General features: G+C 40.6%; 1 protein-coding gene across 1 annotated transcript in view; it reads left to right on the top strand.

Moving 5' to 3' along the window:
* The window catches only part of LOC149449026 (uncharacterized), a 127,983-nt gene that overhangs the window by 76,903 nt on the left and 32,186 nt on the right, over nt 1-18,894 (top strand). The window contains exons 19-25 of the mRNA XM_089693912.1: nt 3,476-3,677; nt 5,252-5,402; nt 7,151-7,335; nt 7,439-7,568; nt 9,560-9,799; nt 10,867-10,979; nt 15,483-15,784. Of these exons, the coding sequence (XP_089550038.1) occupies nt 3,476-3,677; nt 5,252-5,402; nt 7,151-7,335; nt 7,439-7,568; nt 9,560-9,799; nt 10,867-10,979; nt 15,483-15,784 (1,323 nt within the window). The remainder of the gene's footprint in view (nt 1-3,475; nt 3,678-5,251; nt 5,403-7,150; nt 7,336-7,438; nt 7,569-9,559; nt 9,800-10,866; nt 10,980-15,482; nt 15,785-18,894) is intronic.

Raw genomic sequence — 18,894 nt, forward strand, 5'->3', positions numbered from 1 at the left:
CTTTGGTGGAAGGTTATGGTAGTAACAAGAAACACACAGCTAAATAAAAAAATGATTTTTTTAAAATTATTTTGGGCCAGTTTTCTTTTGATAATAAAACAAATCAGGAGATATCCATTACCATTTACCACCAAATGAAAGCCCAATTTGTCCTGAAAAAAAACAAGGTATAATTCACCTGGATGTACAAAGTAGTTGTGATGATATGTACGGTTTTAATAACACATGTAAACGTTTCAAAATTGTGCTTAGGCATTAAGATTTGTTTTACCCTTAGGCGTGAAGGGGTTAAAGCATGACATGTTTGGTATCTATGTGCACTGCATTTTTTATATTTTACAAAAAATGTGGTTATGTATTGTGTTTTTTTGCAATAAAATTCAAAAAAATGTATTTTTTCCCAAAAATTGCATTTGAAAAACCGCTGTGGAAATACCATGTACCATAAAAACATGCAAAAACCACCAATGTATTCTCTAGGGCAGTGGTGGGCAACCTTTTTTTTCAACTGAGCCAAAACTCGCCAAAACCACGATTGAAATTTATTTTGAGAGCCACATTTTTAAAACTGAAAATACATAGGATGGTACACTGTTTTTAGTTTCAATAAGTTTTTATAGTAATTCATCCCCCATATAGTAATTCATCCCCCATATAGTAATTCATCCCCCATAGTAATTCATCCCCCATATAGTAATTCACCCCCCATATAGTAATTCATCCCCCATAGTAATTCATCCCCCCTATAGTAATTCATCCCCCATAGTAATTCATCCCCCATACAGTAATTCATCCCCCATACAGTAATTCATCCCCCATATAGTAATTCATCCCCCATATAGTAATTCATCCCCCATAGTAATTCATCCCCCATATAGTAATTCATCCCCCATAGTAATTCATCCCCCATAGTAATTCATCCCCCATATAGTAATTCATCTCCCATATAGTAATTCATCCCCCCCATAGTAATTCATCCCCCCTATAGTAATTCATCCCCCCTATAGTAATTCATCCCCCATATAGTAATTCATCCCCCATAGTAATTCATCCCCCCTATAGTAATTCATCCCCCATATAGTAATTCATCCCCCATATAGTAATTCATCCCCCATAGTAATTCATCCCCCATATAGTAATTCATCCCCCCCCATAGTAATTCATCCCCCATATAGTAATTCATCCCCCATAGTAATTCATCCCCCATAGTAATTCATTCCCCATATAGTAATTCATCCCCCCCATAGTAATTCATCCCCCCTATAGTAATTCATCCCCCCTATAGTAATTCATCCCCCATATAGTAATTCATCCCCCATAGTAATTCATCCCCCCTATAGTAATTCATCCCCCATATTAATTCATCCCTCCTATAGTAATTCATCCCCCATATAGTAATTCATCCCCCATAGTAATTCATCCCCCATATTAATTCATCCCTCATATAGTAGTAGTAAGTAAGTAGCAAGTATAAGCCAAGTCCCCCCTGTGTCAATTCACTTACCTTTGCTTCGCGCGTTCCTCTCGCCGTGTTCCCTCGCCGTTCCGGTCTTCAGGGCGGACTGTGAGAGGAGCCTAGCTCCTCTCACGTTTGTCACGCTGCCCCGCCTACACACATCCTGACAGCCAATCACTGGCTATCAGGATGTGAGTGGCAGCGAGACTGGCCAATCATTGCATTTGAGCGCGCTGCCCTGGCTGTTTTTTTTTTTGGATCACGCTGCAGAGTCCCTGCCGCCCGAGAGGAGGGAGGGGAGCGGGCGCCCGGCACACAAGAGCCGCATTAAAGCGTGTAAAGAGCCGCATGTGGCTCGCGAGCCGCGGCTTGCCGACCACTGCTCTAGGGCATCTTTCAAAAAATATATGTTTGGCGGTTCTCAGAAAGGCACAGGGACACATTGGACACCCAGCAAGAGCACAATAGCAGCTGGAGGTATCAAATGTGTCCCCACATGAAAATATGTGATCAAGCTATACAAAAAGATGGCAACCACCCCAATTTGTAATATATAGCCTTTGCAGTAAGATGCTCATGGAAGGGCAATGCACATCACAAACTAAAATTTCTAAAACAAAAACAATAAAATACTTATTTACTGATTCTATTCTACATATAAAAACATATATTACAATACATTTGACCTGGGGGGATATAGCCTAATAATAATAATTTTTACCAGATGACACAGAACAAATGTAATGCAGTTTCACAGGGCGAATAGCTCTGCATTTTTTTTTTATAAATACAACCCTTAATCTTAATTGTCAGAAGAGTTGGAAACACAAGGCTGTCAGAAAAGCCCAACTGAAATGTGTATGCCTCAAGAAAGAATGTTATACATGACTTTAGCCTTTTGCTTGTAACTTTTTTTTGCAGTAGAGATTAAAATTGTCTCATATGTCTTAGGTCTCACAAGGTAGATTTTCCTTTTTTTTTTTTTTTTATTTAAAGAGAATTTTTATATTTTAACACCATTAAGACAAACTGCCATGAAGGGCGCAGGACTATAACAAGAAAAAGAATATAAATAATACATAATATTTAAATCAGAGTAGAAAAAAATTTTGATTTTCACACTAATACTGTGTGTATGGGCTAAGCAAAATTGAGAGTTTTCCTTTCCTCATAATTTCTGTAAAAAATCAGGAGTTTTCCATGATAAAATTTCACCATTTTGGTGAAATGCATTGAATCCAAAAGAGAAAGCTTAAAGTGATATTAAAGGTGCAATTTTTTTTTTTCGATAACAAACATGTTCTACTTACCTGCTCTGTGCAATGGTTTTGCACAGAGCAGCCCTGATCCTCCTCTTCTTGGGTCCCCCGACAGCGCTTCTGGCTCCTCCCTCCTGTGGAGTGCCCCCATAGGAAGCTGCTTGCTATGGGGACACTTTTGTGGGCTTGCTCCTAAGCTGCTCTGTGTGTCCGTAAGACTCGCAGAGTGGGGCTCAGCCCCGCCTCCCACATCCTCCTCACTGACTATGACTGACAGCTGTCTCTGTGCCAATGAGGACGGCGAGAGCCAGGAGAGCCACTGCTCTTGTGCACGATGCTGGATCGAGATCAGGCTCAAGTAAGTATTAGGGGGGACTGAGAAGGCACTGCATACTGAAGGTTTTTTAGAATAAATGAAGGTAAAAAACCTTCAGCCTTTACCACTTTCATAAATTAGGTTTTGGAGGATAATTAAGATTGCAATGACTGAAATTATAGATACTTCTAACTATCCTGGACCAATTCTTATGCCAAAAAATTACCATTTACTAGTCTCATCAAAAACAGAAAAACAGTAAAAAAAAGTGAAAAAATAAAGCAACAGTACACAGTAATCAAATAGGCAAAAAATACAAAGAATGAATGCAATTAATTACATGACCCTGAATACAATACAATTTTGAATAAGCAACTTAAATGAGCGAAATAAAATGTAAAAACATGAACAATAAGCCATTCATTAACTCTGTTTCTTTTATAGCTCCTGTCTAAACGGTGGCACCTGTGTGGATGGCATTGCCTCTTACTCCTGTGTCTGCCCAGACACATTCACAGGAAGGCAATGCCAAGACCAGATGACTTACTGTACAACAGATTCGTGCAAGAATGGGGGTACTTGCCATGAAGTTCCTGGTGGGTACATCTGCTCCTGTCCTGAATTGTACACAGGGGGCGCCTGTGAGGTGAGGGCAAATTATATTATCACATTAATGTCTTGGGATATTCTCTTTATGTATATAAAAAATGACTGCGCTGTACACTAAATAATCATAAACAATAAACAAGCAAATAAATACTGCTACATAAAAAATGTGTATAGATTAATTGAAATGAAAAAAGTCCACATTCATATATCAAATAATTAAAAGTCCCAAATCCAATAACAGTGCTGTGTGCTAAAGAAATCCTCAAATGGAAAGTGCATAGGTGTGCACAAATGCTTGACACAAAAGAAAAAATCAGCCTTTTACCAGACACTTTGATCTCCAATCAAGAGATCAAACGAGCAGATGGTGTTCAGATCCCACACTGACTCCCTAGTTAGCGGTATCAGGGAGATGAATAGGAGATGAATGGACAACTGCAGGTTCACTTGAACGAATCCATCACATCAGACAGCTCTCCACATCATGCAAGGAAAGGTTTAAAACAGAAGAAGAATGCTCCGCTTTCTGCGATGTCACGTCGTTCTGGTTGGTGGTCTGACACCGCGGGAATTTTAAATGTTTAACACTGCCTTTATGAACCTTATCTATGTAAGTGCAATACTGTAATAAATTCTTTGCTGGTTTATCAGGTCGCACTATGAAGTTTTCTTCTTCTGTTTTAAACCTTTCCTTGCATGATGTGGAGAGCTGTCTGATGGATTAGTTCAAGTGAACCTGCATTTGTAATTCATCTCCTATTCATTTCCCTGATACAGCTAACTAGGGTGTCAGTGTGTGGGATCTGAACACCATCTGCTCATTTGATCTCTTGATCGGGGATCAAAGTGTCTGGTAAGAGACTGATTTTTTCTTTTGTGGACACCTATGCACTTTCTGTTGGAGGATTTCTTTAGCACACAGCACTGTGTTATTGGATTTGGGAGTTTTAATTAGTTAATATATGAATGTGAACTTATATAATTTCAATTAATTTATGCACATTTTTATGTAGCAGTATTTATTTGATTGATTATTGTTTATGATTATCTAGTGTACAGCGCACTCATTTTTAAATATATTTTGTATTTTCTGGTGTTCAGGGAAAGAGTAGCAGCAGTTCACTAATTGTTTCACTATTGTTTCAGAATATATTTTTTTCACACATTTATTCACATATTGTATTGTCTGGGTTGTAGCACAGTTTTTTTCCCCCTTTTTTCATTCTCTTATGTAGCATGGTGGTTGAGTGGTAAGCACTCTAGCTTTGAAGTGCTGGGTTTCTTGAAAACGTATCTGTTTAGATTTTATGTTCTCAAAATATGTCTGGTAGGTTACTGGATATGTGGGTAAACGGATGTGAACATGAGTGATTTTAAGCTTGTGATTTGTAAAGTTAGATGTTTAGTTAGCAACAGATTCCTGTGACATATATAGAAACAGCAAAAGGGCTGCACAATGCAAACTAAGATACATTATCATTGGCAACCTTCAGTTTTGTATGTTGCAACAAATTAGATTTTTGTTCTAGTTAGAATACTGAAGCAAAAAACTATGCTATGGCAAGATCACTAGGCTTCATGGCTTTACCTCTCTATTTAACGTCCCTATAGGACATCATAGATTTCTGTGCTCGCAGACCATGTCAAAATAAAGGAATATGTTCTCAAACGGGGACAAGATATCGGTGTCAGTGTGCCTTCGGATGGGTTGGAAGTCACTGTGAAACCCCTCTTCTGACCTGCAAGGCCACAGCCTCAAGAGGTACCAACTATGATACTTTCTTTGTTTTCTATGCACACAATAAAATTGTTTGTACTTCTTATACTAACTAGATTGATTCCAAGTTTCATTTTTGTTGTGTAAGATAGAATTTAAAATAGGATAAATCTGTCTGCCTATTGCTCCAGTTTTGCTTCCAATCAAAAAAGACCATTTTGAAATATTGTTTCGCTGTGCCTTTAAATCCACAAATAAAGTGAATGCAAACACATAAATATCAAATAAATAATACAAAATTAAGTGAGAAGAGTGTCCATTGGGATGAAATGTACCAGGGCGAAGCCTGTGCTGACATCATTACGCATACTGGAGCCATAACTTGTAGGGCTGTACAGTTTTTGATGTATTTTTACATGCAAACAGATTGTGAGTAGATATGTAGTATATATAATAATAAAGCAAGTGGTTTTGCACTATGGGAAGTTCTCATCTGTTTCTCTTGTTGGGCTAACCATTGTGGAGCGAAAGAGGTGATTCAACTGATACTCCTTATTGGTGTGCCCTGTGGTCCCTTTCTTCCTGAATGTATTGGCTACAGCAGATACCACGTATTTAAGAACTCTTAAGACCACCTACAGTATAATTTAGGGTTTTCTGATTGGTAAGAGGCTTTGTTTGGTGATGGTGGTGAAACTCACTGTGGAACATCTTACTAGGATGGACTTTATGGGACTTAAATTTATGATACAAATTTCACAGAACGTGTTGACAAAATTTTATTTCAAATTATTCTCACTTAATTTGTATTATTTATGTGATATTCATGTTTTTGCTTTCACTTTGTCTGTGGATTTAAAGGCACATCACAACAATATTGTCAAATAAGATTTAAGCATCTTTACTTTGGAGTGATTGAGCGCTGCTGTGAGAATGTATTATTTTGTGATTAATTAAATTTTGTATTATTTTGTTTTTAATTAAATTTTGCACTAAGCACAGAATTTTACTTTTTAATAAAAAAATACCATTGCTGTACCTTTTATGAGAGTTTTTGGACTCTTGGCTATTGCACCTTTATGAGTTTGTTGGATATCACATTCCAAATATGGAGATGGTCCCCTTTGGCAACTATAACAACCTCCACACTTCTAGGAAGACTTTCCACAAGATGTTTGTTTGTAAGGCGTTTTGCCCATTCAGCCTAAAGAACATTTGTGAAGTCAATCAGTACTGATGTTTGACGAGAAGACCTGGTTGCAGTAGCAATTCAGTTCATCCTATAGGTGTTCAGTAGGGTTGAGGACAGGGCTTGGTGCAGGTCTCTTGAGTTCCTCCACACCAAACTCATAAAACCATGTCTTTATGGAGCTGGAAAGAAAACAGCTTTTCCTAAACTGTTATCACAAAGCTGGAAGCACACAATTGTTTAAAATGTCTTTGTATGCTATAGTATTACAAGTATCCTTCAATGGAAACACCTGGACTCAATAGTTTGGAGGGGCACCTCCAAACTTCTTGGTCATAAAGTGAATTATGGGTCAAAATCTCTTTCACAGGATACATTAATGTCCTAAAGATAGAGTGTAAATGAGAAAGATAATTTTGCATAAAAATGACCAGTAGTACTGTTACATTATTCCCAAAGGCCAGTTTAGTAGATTAAAGCTTCTGTGGGTAACAGTACAGTTATCTTTTCATAAGAGTTTGTGATTACAATCTATCAAGTTAATTCACTTTTGCTTGTCTTCAGTTCTACAATTTCTATGTTTCTTTTTACCGAACCTTTGTAGGAGTGGATCCTGACACACTCTGTAACAGACATGGAAACTGCGTGGATTTAGGGACATCTTATGTATGTCGATGTTTCCCGGGTTACTCTGGCACTCATTGCCAGGAGAAATTTGACCCATGCCACTCAAACCCTTGTAAGAATGGTGGCCGCTGCCGGGACATTTCTGGGTCACCCTCTTGCCAGGTGGGAGACTATTCTTGATTTTATGGGCAATTGATTAATACAACATTTAGTTCTGATATATTTCATCTGCTGTACTCACAATATCAAAAACATTTTTGTACAGTGCCTACATGGCCACTATGGGGCAACCTGTGAAGAGAAAGATCCTTGTCTGTCCCAGCCTTGTTACCACAATGGGGTGTGTGTGCCCAAAGGGAGCAACTATCATTGTGTGTGCCCATCGGGAACTCAAGGTAAGGACATTCAGAAGTATCACATTAGCCGGTTAAAGGGTCAGTACACCAAGAAGCAAAGTTTAATCATTGATAGAGTTTGGAGAACGTCATCTTTCAGAGACCTCAATGGCCAGTGATTTTTGGGGGCCTGTACATCCTGCTATTATTAAGGGTTTCTTTTTTTTTATTATTTAGGGTAGTTTGTTTTATTTAATTTAGTGTTCTGTGTATGCAAAGGTATAAAAGGATAGTAAAGAATGTAGTTATAAATACTTAAGTTTATGTTTTGCACTTGATTAGTATTTGTATACTGTCTAGGTGCCATTTTTTTGGCACACAACATCTAGGATAGTTAAAAGAAGTAACAGTAACCCATCAGGGAAACAAAGAAACACAGCACCTCTAAGTGTGTACTGTGAAGGTATTTAATAGAAAGATAAGTAGTAACTCACATCTTAGAATTTAAAAACAGGCTCATGGGTAAGAGGCTGATGAAAGAGCGTGCCTGGACTCATCTCGTCTGCACATGCTCAGAAACGCGTCGCATTTTTATGACGTCAGACGCCACATGTGCTGATCCCGGACATCTTGGAGACTCTGCCAGGCTCCACCATCCATGCTGCATATGCACAGCACCATCTGTAGTGTGTCTGATCCAGAGAGTTCGTCAGCAGGTGGTGCTGTGCATGTGCAACATGGATGGTAAGCCTGGTGGAATCTCCAAGATGTCTGCCAGCAGATGGTGCTGTGCATATGCAGCATGGATGGTGGAGCCTGGCAGAGTCTCCAAGATGTCCGGGATCAGCACATGTGGCGTCTGACGTCATAAAAATGCGACGCGTTTCTGAGCATGTGCAGACGACATGAGTCCAGGCACGCTCTTTCATCACCCTCTTACCCAAGAGCCTGTTTTTAAATTCTAAGATATGAGTTACTACTTATCTTTCTATTAAATACCTTCACAGTACACACTTAGAGGCGCTGTGTTTCTTTGTTTCCCTTCTGCAGAGTTATGCTTCGCTCCTACGCAGCTTGCCCTTAGTGCCTGCTGGACTACCTTCACCCCTGCCCATTTGGAACTCATCACACATACATGGACTGCCACACCATGCGCCTTTTATCCCTTTTGTATTTACAGTACCCATCAGCCCTATTCTTCTTGTAATGAAAGAAATATGCAAACTGCCATAGCCGACCCCCCTTTATGAAAATGCTGGTTGTCTGGCTGTTATGGTGATCCAAAATCTTCATTAGTTTCTGAGTCACTAAGCTGGAATAAGTACGCAGATCTTGAGTTCTTACCACTGTGTAATTGTAGTGTTTCTATAAAAATGTCCTGAAATAAATGTTGCTGAATAGAAAAGTCTTGTGTTATGTTAACTATCTCATTTCAATGACAAAAGATGTAGGCTCCATGCACATTTAGGCTATTAGTGTTTTTTGAGCTTCAGCATCTAGGAGCAACAAATAAATTGTTTTTGTAGAGTTTTCTTGAGCATTTTCCAGCACAAAAAAATGATAAACGCTCCTAAACGCTACTAAAAGGCTCCTAACAGCTTTAAATGCATTAAAAATGCTAATAAAATGCTAACGCTCCTAAGCTCTATTATAACGCTACTAAAAAAACGTCATTACCAGCTTTTTTTTATCCAGCATTTTTCCCAGCATTTTGGTATCTCCATACTGGTAATGGCGTTTTTTAGTATTTTTAGTATCGGTTTAGTTGAACTTAAGAGCATTTTATTAGCGTTTTTATAGTACATGTAGTAAAAAGCTAGAAAAAAAGCTGTTAGGAGCTTTTTAGTAGTGTTTAGGAGCATTTAGTTCTTTTTCTGCTGCAAAATTCTCCAAAAAACAATCTGTTTGCTGCTCCTAGATGGTGAAGTTCAAAAAACACTAATAGCCTAAAGAAGTGTGCATGGACACGTAGAATAACACTATTTAGCTTTAGGGAGCAGAAAAAAAAATGTTTATAACAGTTTCTAACATTTTTCTTTTTACTGTATTAGGAGCCCGCTGTGAAATTAATATAGATGACTGCGCTACAGCCAAAGTTCGGTGCTTCCATGGGGGCACATGCATGGATGAAGTTGGGGGTTTCTCTTGCCTCTGCCCCCTAGGGTATGTGGGAGAGCGCTGTGAAGGGGATGTCAACGAATGTCTGTTCAACCCCTGTGACCCACGAGGGACACATACCTGCGTGCAGCTCAGCAACAGCTTTCAGTGCCAGTGCCATCCACATTACACAGGTTGAGAGCATGGGCCTCTCTGATATCCACTCCAACCTTGTACTCTCCTCTCCTCTTCCATTCCTCCACCCCTCTCTACACACTTCCCCATTCCTCCCTCCTTCCATCTCCTACATTTCCCTTTTCTTCTGTCTACTTCTATTCTCTCATCTTCTTTATTTTGTTCTCTCCTCTCCTGTCTGTCCTCTCCACTCTACTCTCCTCTGCTCTCCTTCTTCACCCCCTTTCTACCCTCTTCTCCCCACTCCTCTCCTCCCCTCTTGCCCTGTCCTCCTTTCCTCTCCTCTATTTTTCTTCCCTCTGCTCTTCTCTCTTTCCCTATCCTTCTCTTCCCTTTCCTCTCCTCCTATACCCTTTCCTGTAATATTCCCCCCTGCCCTTCCCTCCTCTATCCTCTTTTCTTTCATCTCCTCTCCTCCCTTCTTTCCTCCTCTCCTCTTCCCTTCTCTTCCTTCACTCTTCGCTCCTCTCTCCCCCTACCCCCTCTTCTTGAATCCCCTCCCTTCCCTCTTCAACCAATCCCCTCTCTTCTTTCCTCCCCTCTCCTTCTCTCATCCACTCTCTCTATGCTCCTCACTCATCTCTTCCCCCATCCCCTCCTCTCCTCTCCCCTCCCCATCATATCCCCTCTCCTCTTCTATTTTCTCTCCTCCTCTTTTCTCTCCTCTCCTCCCCTCCCTTCCCTCTCATATCTCCTCTCCTCTCCCCTCCTCATCATATCCCCTCTCCTCTTCTCTTTTCTCTCCTCTCCTTTCCTCTCCTCTTCTCTCCTCCCCCCCCCCCCCCCCCCCTTCCTCTCATCATATCCCCTCTCCTCTTCTCTTTTCTCTCCTCTCCTCTCCTCCCCTCCCCTCCTCTCATCTCCTCTCCCCTCCCCGTCATATCCTCTCTCCTCTCCTCTTTTCTCTCCTCTCCTCCAGCCAGCAAGTTTATAATAAAATGCTTTTCTATTTTTCCTCACCTCTTATCTAAATATTTTGCTTACCCATAATTCTTCTGCTATTTAATCTCCTCTATTTGCCAGTAATACCTCTTTATACAATAAATGTTCCCTGCCTTCTCCTCAGGTCATAGATGTGAGCACATCATCAATTACTGTGATAATAGCCCTTGCGCTAATGGCGGAACCTGTGCTCTGGCTGTTAACACCACACTGGGATTCACCTGCGGCTGCCCACAGGTAATTATCTCCAATTAGTCATAATAAGTCTGAATAATCACTTGTCATTACTTGTTATTATTGAAGTTCATCCTCCGGTAATCATAGGAAATTGGTGAGTTATTTTTGTTTTATGTGCAATCTGTTTTCTCTGATCGGTGCTGATGTGGGATCTCAGACCAGGGTGTACAGGGAACACCAGCTCACATCTGTTTAACAGACTAAGCTTTTTAGGACCAATAGAATACCTTTCTCAGCTTTTAATTATTCCTAATCAAATAAACCATAAATAAATAACATCACAAATAAATAAATCATCCAAACCACAATCAAATTAAAAAGTGAAATGCTCTCAAAAATTGTCGATCAAATCAAGGGCAAATTATTACATAATAAATATATAAACATAATGGGAAGTAATAAATTAATATATCAAACACCCCTAGTGTAGGTTCTTCCAAAATAAACAGTGTCAGCAACATGATGGACCACTTGCCCTCCGGAAGATTTACCCCCCTCCCTGACCAGGTCATTTTTTGCTATTCAGCGCTACGCTATTTCAATTGGTAACTGCACGGTCATGCAATGCTGAACCCAAAAAAATATATATTTTTTACTTTTGGTTATAAAAAATATCCAGTAAGCTCAAAGTTAGCCGTAAATTTAGGCCAGAATGTAGGCCAAAAGACTGCCAGGGCAGTACAACCCCCCCTCCCCCAATTACCCTTTTTTGGAAAGTACACACCCCAAGGAATTAGCTGAGTGGCATGTTGAGTCCTTGGAAAATTTTATTTTTTGCAACAAAATTTTTGAAAATGACAATTTTTAAAAAAATTTTTTTTTTACACAAAGTTGTCATTAAATGATATATTGCTCAAGTATGCCATTTATATGTATGAAATTACACCCCAAAATTCTGCTACTTCTGAGTATAGGGATACCATGTGAGAGACTTTTTGGCAGCCTATCCACATACAGGCCCCCAAAATCCAATGACCACTTTCAAGCTTTAAAAGGGCATATTTCTTCATATCACTTCCTTACTACCTATCACAGTTTCAGAGGCCCAATAATGCCAGGATAGTACAAACACCCCCCAAATTGACCACTTTTTGGAAAGTAGACACCCCAATGAATTTGATAAGAGGCATGCTGAGTATTTTTCTGATTTAATTTTTGAAAAATAAAAAATACATTTTTATTTTCTTTCTTCATTTTCCAAAAACTTGTGGCAACAAATGAGATCTGCAAAATACTCAATCTTAGCAAATACCTTGGAGTGTCTATTTTCCAAAAAGGGGTCATTTGGGGGGGGGGGGGGTGCTTCTACTATCCTGGTATTATAGGGCCAACATAAGAAGCTTCTGCCACACATCACCCACTTTTCTAACCACTTGAAGAACAAGCCTTTTCTAACACTTTTTATTTACATGAAAAAAACATTTTTTTTGCTAGAAAATTACTTTGAACCCTAAACATTATATATATATATATATATATATATATATATATATATATATATAAATATATATATATATATATATATATCAGATGTTTTCCCAATTTAAAAATGGTGCTGTTATTATCTGGCAAAATGGAAATGATAAAATACTCGTAGCTTCTGGTTTCTTAGACCATAGAGATGATTGGAGCCATTCTGTTTTTTTATCAGCTCTATTGTCAGCCAGCGGAACTGCCGGCTGCCTTCTCAGATTCCTCTGTGGGATGGAAGAACCCAAAAAAAAACGTGGAAGATGGTGGGGGGAGTCCCCTTCCACTCTTGTAAAAATGATCCAATGGCTAATTAGCCGCTAGGATTACTTTTACATGAAAGCTGACCTCCAGGATGCCTGTAGCTGCAGACATCATCCCACTATAACCACTTCACTGCATACCAGTATGTTGCTAGTCCTTGTTGGGCATATACTGTAAGTAACAGCAGAGAACACGGGCATATGATGAATTGGGACTGCAATTAATTTTTTTTTGTAATACCCATGTTGAGGGTTAGGCCCAAAAAAGTTTTAAATTCAGAAACCGTGATGCGAATTGTCTGGCAAGAGCTGAATTTTGGTGAGCGGCGATGTTTTGTTGTGCGTATAAATTGTTTTGGCCCACAATCAATTGATATAAATCTTCCATGAAAAATAGCGGAGGGGCTAAAAACTAGTGCTGGCAGCTGGCAGTGAACGGGGCTGATCCTTCTAACACTGCGTTTTTGGGGACACTATACAAAGGAGGCACTAGTATAGTTCTGTTTGTGATCAATATATTAATCTGTACAAACACTCTACTAGTAATGGGGGTGATCAGCAACCTATAGTGCGATAGTGTGCAGGCAATCTTATGCTAACTGACCCTGGCTGGGCGGGGCACTTACAGACCCTGACACTATCTGATGTCACTAGTGACAGTAATACAATGATCAGTAAAAACTTTTATATACTGACACTGTACTAATGGCACTGGCTGGGTGATGAGGTGATCAAAGGGTTAATAGGGACAGTCAAAGGATTAACTGTGCTAATCTAACATGTGCGTATAAAATATAGTGCTTTTACTCACAATGCAGTGTTCATTCTTCTCTCCCTGGACCAACACGGGGGGGCAGCAGGGTGGGAAGATCCGCTCACACCCTGAAATATAAAGCGGCATAAGGTTACGTTGCTTTGCCCAAAGCTGCTGCTCGCCCGCACAATGAGGGCAGGCGGTCAGCAAGTCGTTAAAAAAATCCCTAAAAACTTTTTTTTTTAATCTTCAAAATGGTATTTTGTATTTTATTTTTTGTTTTACAGTTTTTATTATTTACCATAGTAACATTGTACTACTCTGGGGGGGGGGGGTAGGTGATAAGGGATTTTTTTTTGTTTTTTATACACTTTGCTTTGCAGGAGCAATAAAAATGATTGCTCCTGCAATGCAAAGCTTGCTTTGAACTGTCATGAATGAGTTAAGTTTATGACGGTTCAGAATAATAGTGATCTGTGATTGGCTGAAGCTGGCCACATGGCACAGGGTGCTGTCATTGGCCCCATGTATCATGTAACAGCTCTGGGCCAATCACAGCTCACCAGGAAGAGAAGCAGAACTGTTATGAATCAGCTTTGCTAACAGTGCATAGCGATAACATGATTACTGGGTCCCATTCACTGAGATCTTCATTCCGCTGTGTTTGGTGGACACAGTAGTCACAGGTGGGGAGCACAGCGCCCCCCCCCCCCTTATTAGTACAGCCAGGGCAACGTACCTGTACATCGCTTTGCATGTAGCTGCCACCCGCCCAAAGTAAAAGCAGTTAAATAGATCTCCAAAATTGTGCTCCAATATTGTATATACATGTTTTAATAGTGTCCAAATAACTTGAAAATCCAGTGGGTTATTAAAGTGGTTGTAAGCCCTGTACACTACCTCCTTAGGAGTTGCTGCATTTTTGGGTCCTCCTGTAGTCCTGCACACCCAGGCAACACGCATTTTCTTTCACACTTGCACTCTGGAGACGTTAAACAATCCTTGAGTTTGTTTTTTGTAGTTTTATTAAGAGATACTGAACTTGGTTGGGGTTGAGGGATGTATGGGATGCCCAAGGAACTGTAGAAACTTGAGGACAAACTCCTTAGCAACTGTGTACAGATGTGGACAAAGAATGAAAGTATCTCCTTTTGAAGAGCTTTCCAGCCCTTCTGATGTACCACCTCAGACTCCAGATGAAGCCTCCTCTTCACCCAGCTGCCTGAGGGAATCCCTGGGCAAGAGAACCCAGAAACTGCAATTTAGCAAAGCAGCCCCAGATGAGGAGCTAGTTGGGTTTTCCACCTGACTGCCCTCTCCCCTTATCTGGCCCAGGGGGTGTAGGATTACTCACTCAGTCCTCTCCTGTAAGCTTGGTGGGTTAGTGGCTGCCTTCAGGACTCACACTGGGATGGCTCCTTTCCTGGTGGCTCCTCAGGGTCCGCATTCGATGCCCCTTACATAAAGTAAGTTGACCACCACTGCTCTAGAGAAATTATTGCTCCAACAGAAATCTGAAGTTCCAGTCTTTATCAGAGTATCTTTTACAGCAGTTTTTCTGAACCTTTTTATCCTAGAAGAACCTTTGAGATAATGTTCAAGTCTTGGGGAATGCCTGCTAAATTTTATTCATCAGGGTCAGCGGGAAAAATGTCCCTTGCTTTGGTGGCCACTGAGAAGAATGCTCCCCCTAAAGTGGTGGTCAGAATGCCATCCTTACAGACAACTAAAAATATTATTGGTGTTTGGCAGCTGTGGCGTTGGCCCCCAAACTATGTAGGCACCATTAGAAAGGAGGTCAGACAGCTACAGCTCAAGGAACTTCTAGTAACTACTGGAGGAACCCTAGGGCTCCACAAAACCCTGGCTAACAATGGTTGCTCTCTAAGCCCTTAGGCATGAATAACACCAAGTACTTCCTGTGCAGATAATAATTCCAAGCCTCAAAAATTAAACTGTTGATTTTTTTTCTTTTTATTTGGGATTGTTATTCAATATCTCTCTTTCATGGTTTAGGATTTTTCAGGTCCCACGTGTAGTGAGGTCATATTGTCTTGCAAAACCTACACCTGTCATAATGGTGGGAAGTGTATACAAGGAATGGAAGGGCTTCCTCGCTGTGTTTGCCATCGTGATTACACCGGCCCCCAGTGTCAGCAGTCTGTGGGATCCACTTCTTCTCCTCCACAGGGGCCCTGGAAGCAATGCCCTGAAGCAGAATGCCAGAGAAAGTTCCGAGATGGAGTTTGTGACAAAAAGTGCAACAACAAGTACTGCTTATATGACGGCTTTGACTGCAACATCACACAAAGCTGCAAGTAAGTTGTCATTGATGGGCATCAAGAGAATGAATGGAGTGATTCCAGAAAAGTTGATTTTGCGAAGAAATCACCAAAACTCTTAGCTGAACTCCTGGGAACTGAACAAACTTTGCAGTGGGTCTTCCCCAACACTTCAAGTGATAAACTGTAGTAAAGTTTTATTAAACAATAAATCCCCCTGCAAGGTAATGGCATAATATGTTAGTATGCATCTCATACTAGCACATTTTGAAATAATTACCTTAAAATGAAGCCCTCTAGTGGATTGCTGTAATTGCTGACTGGGCTTCCATCTTCACCCAGTCTTCCTTCCAGGTTCACTGGCTCTGGCCATTTGAATAGCCAAGCCGTGATGACGTCACTCCTGTGCATTCGCACAGGAGTCACACCTACGGTACAGAGCTCATACCCATACCATCCCTTCAAAGCACATGCACTGGTGACATCATTGGCTGCAGAAACAATGACTATATCCTAAACAGTACACATTTAGGAGAAAGTCCTTGTAAACAGGTAAGCTTTATTAAAAGCTTACCTGTAGGTACGAGTGTTCCAGAAGGGTTTACTGCCACTTTAAGTGGTCAATGTTTGTCAATGCTACCAGTGAAAATGACTTCTTCTTCCATCCATGAGACCAGTACCCTGAAGCCTCTTCTCTATGGCACTCTTCCTGGCAATCATCACGTACAATGCATTGTAAGTGAGGACACACAGGGCCAGCCTTTAGCACTGGAGCATAGAAGCGGGTTCTGGCTGCTGGGGGTGCAAGGGAGGATGGAATAAATTTAACCCTTGCAGCATGGGGGGAAGCACCACTACAAGGGTGGATTTTTTAGTTTCTTGGAGTCCAACTTTAATTCCACTTACTGCACTGCTGTGATGAAATTGGATTGCAAAAGAAATCTTTTTTTTTTGAGGGGGTGTTTTTTAAACAGGGGGATATGTTTATGGGTATTTGGTTTACTTTATGCTTTTTATATTTGTTTTTGTGTTTTTTTACTTTTTTATATTGGATCATTATTTGTGTACTGATACTTTGAATGTTTTATCCTACTTTTTTGCTGTCTGTTTTGTTAATTTTGTTTAAAAAAAAAACATAATCTAATGAGCAGAATCATGCTAAAGAGGCAACTGACTCAGGAGGTGGTGGTGGGGCTCTTTATCCTCTCTGCAGCTCAGTAGTGTTGCTCTGTTTATCCAGGGGAGCAGTTCTAAGCTGGTAGCTAGGATGCTGGCGGCTGAACCACAAAGTGTCATTGGTTCTTTTGGTCCAGGTGGATCAACTGAAAGTTTTCTGTACCGCCAGGTAACATACCTAACACGAAAACAGAAAACGAATGCAGCTATCCCAGTCTAAGGACTTGTAAGGTGCAATATGTTACATATTTGTTTTGTTCTTGGGTTTTGATATACATTAAAGTGGAACTTTAGAAAAAATAAAGCATGGCAGGCTTTTTAATGCAGAGGAGACATACTACTGCATTAAAGTTTCTTACTTTACACTGAGTTGCGCATTGCACCTGTCAAACCTCATGAGCAGGATGTGGAGGAATAAAAATAGCCTCTGTCTCTTGTATGATGACATACGATTCTGGGAAGCACCAAAAATGTACCGGCTTTGGAAGGGTCAGAGGTTGCGTCTTTCTTCCTGGATAATCATTGATCTTCCTGTTTCCTGTATTGACTATTAGTCTGATGTGGGGCTCTTGGAAATGAGCCAGGCCGAGGCAATAAAAGCCTGTTCACATCTCTTCTCTGCATCAAAATGGAGAGTATATCAAGGCTTTCCTGGAAATGCATTAGTATATATGTACAGTGAGGCGCCTATGAACGATGTGTTTGGTTGTTGGGAGTACTGACAGGGACGAATTTCTTAATAGCCAAAGCAGACTGGCCATGCATGTCTTGTTGGGGCTGGTAACACATTTGCGGGTATAAAGGTGCAAGGGTTAATTGCTTGTTCTGGTCTAGGGACAGGAAAAGTAATTTATTTACCTGATCCTCCGGCAGTGGACTTTCTGTGTCCTCATGTCCAAGAGGGGCTATGGTCCCTGCACTGGTCTTTATGATGTCAGAGGACCTGCATGAGCAGAGGACTGGGTAAATGTAAAAGCTGTGCCAGGTCCCCTAAACATAAAAGTGCAGGTAACCCAAGCAGTGCAGATGCAGCCAAAGGAGGATTTCCTGGAGATCAAAAAAAATCTGCTCTTTATTTAGTGGTTATGCAAGGTTTTTATTTTTTTTTTGGGGGGGGTTCCGTTTATTGGTTTAAAAGCAGACACACTGATATTATTGGGCAGCACAGTGGCTAAATGGTTAGCACTTCCGCCTGGCAGTAATCATGGGTTAACTGTGTGCAGGGAGTGTTTTACTGGGGGGAAGTATGTTGGTGCTTCACTGTAAGCACACTGCTCTGAATGGCTGTGCTGTGCTCAGCCATCCAGAGCAGTGTGCCCGAGCCGACAGGGAGGAGAACTGTTAGTAAACAAAGCAGCCCTTCTCCCCATTGGAGATCCTCGGTAATCACCGGGTGCCATGGGTAATCACCGACCAGGACCCGGTGATTGACAGCCGTGGCCGCGAACAGTGGCGCGGGTAGTGCTCGCACGCGCCCCCTATCCGGAAATGCAAAATCCTGTATCTGTACGTGATTTTGCTCACCCCCCGCTGCATTGTAGCAGTATATCTGCTATAGGGCAGCGGGAAGCGGTTAAGGACTTTTATTTCACATTATTTATTTTCATGATTGATTTGTATTTATTGTATCTAAGTTTTATGTTATATATTTTTGAATGCCCAGTTATGTAAAAACAAATAACATCTTCAGGGGTGGGATATTGGTTTGTGGACTGAGCATTTTAAGGCGAGAATTCAAGAAAGACTCCACGTCGTACAGGAAGTCATGTTTCCTTCCTATGGGAAGTGCGGACGTTTTGAATGTCAAGGCAGATCTCTTACACTCGGAAGGACTTGTGCTTCCTGGAAAATTTGTAAAACACTTATTTTTCACTGTGACAGTAAATGCATTCCATACGTCTCCACCACTCCTGTGATCATGATCATGTGATAGGGACACTGTGTTATTGTTCTTTTATAAAATCCTGTTT

The sequence above is a fragment of the Staurois parvus genome, unplaced genomic scaffold (genome assembly GCF_062004578.1).
Source record: "Staurois parvus isolate SC_StPar_1 unplaced genomic scaffold, SC_StPar_1.0 ptg000640l, whole genome shotgun sequence".
Taxonomy (NCBI): Eukaryota; Metazoa; Chordata; class Amphibia; order Anura; family Ranidae; genus Staurois; species Staurois parvus.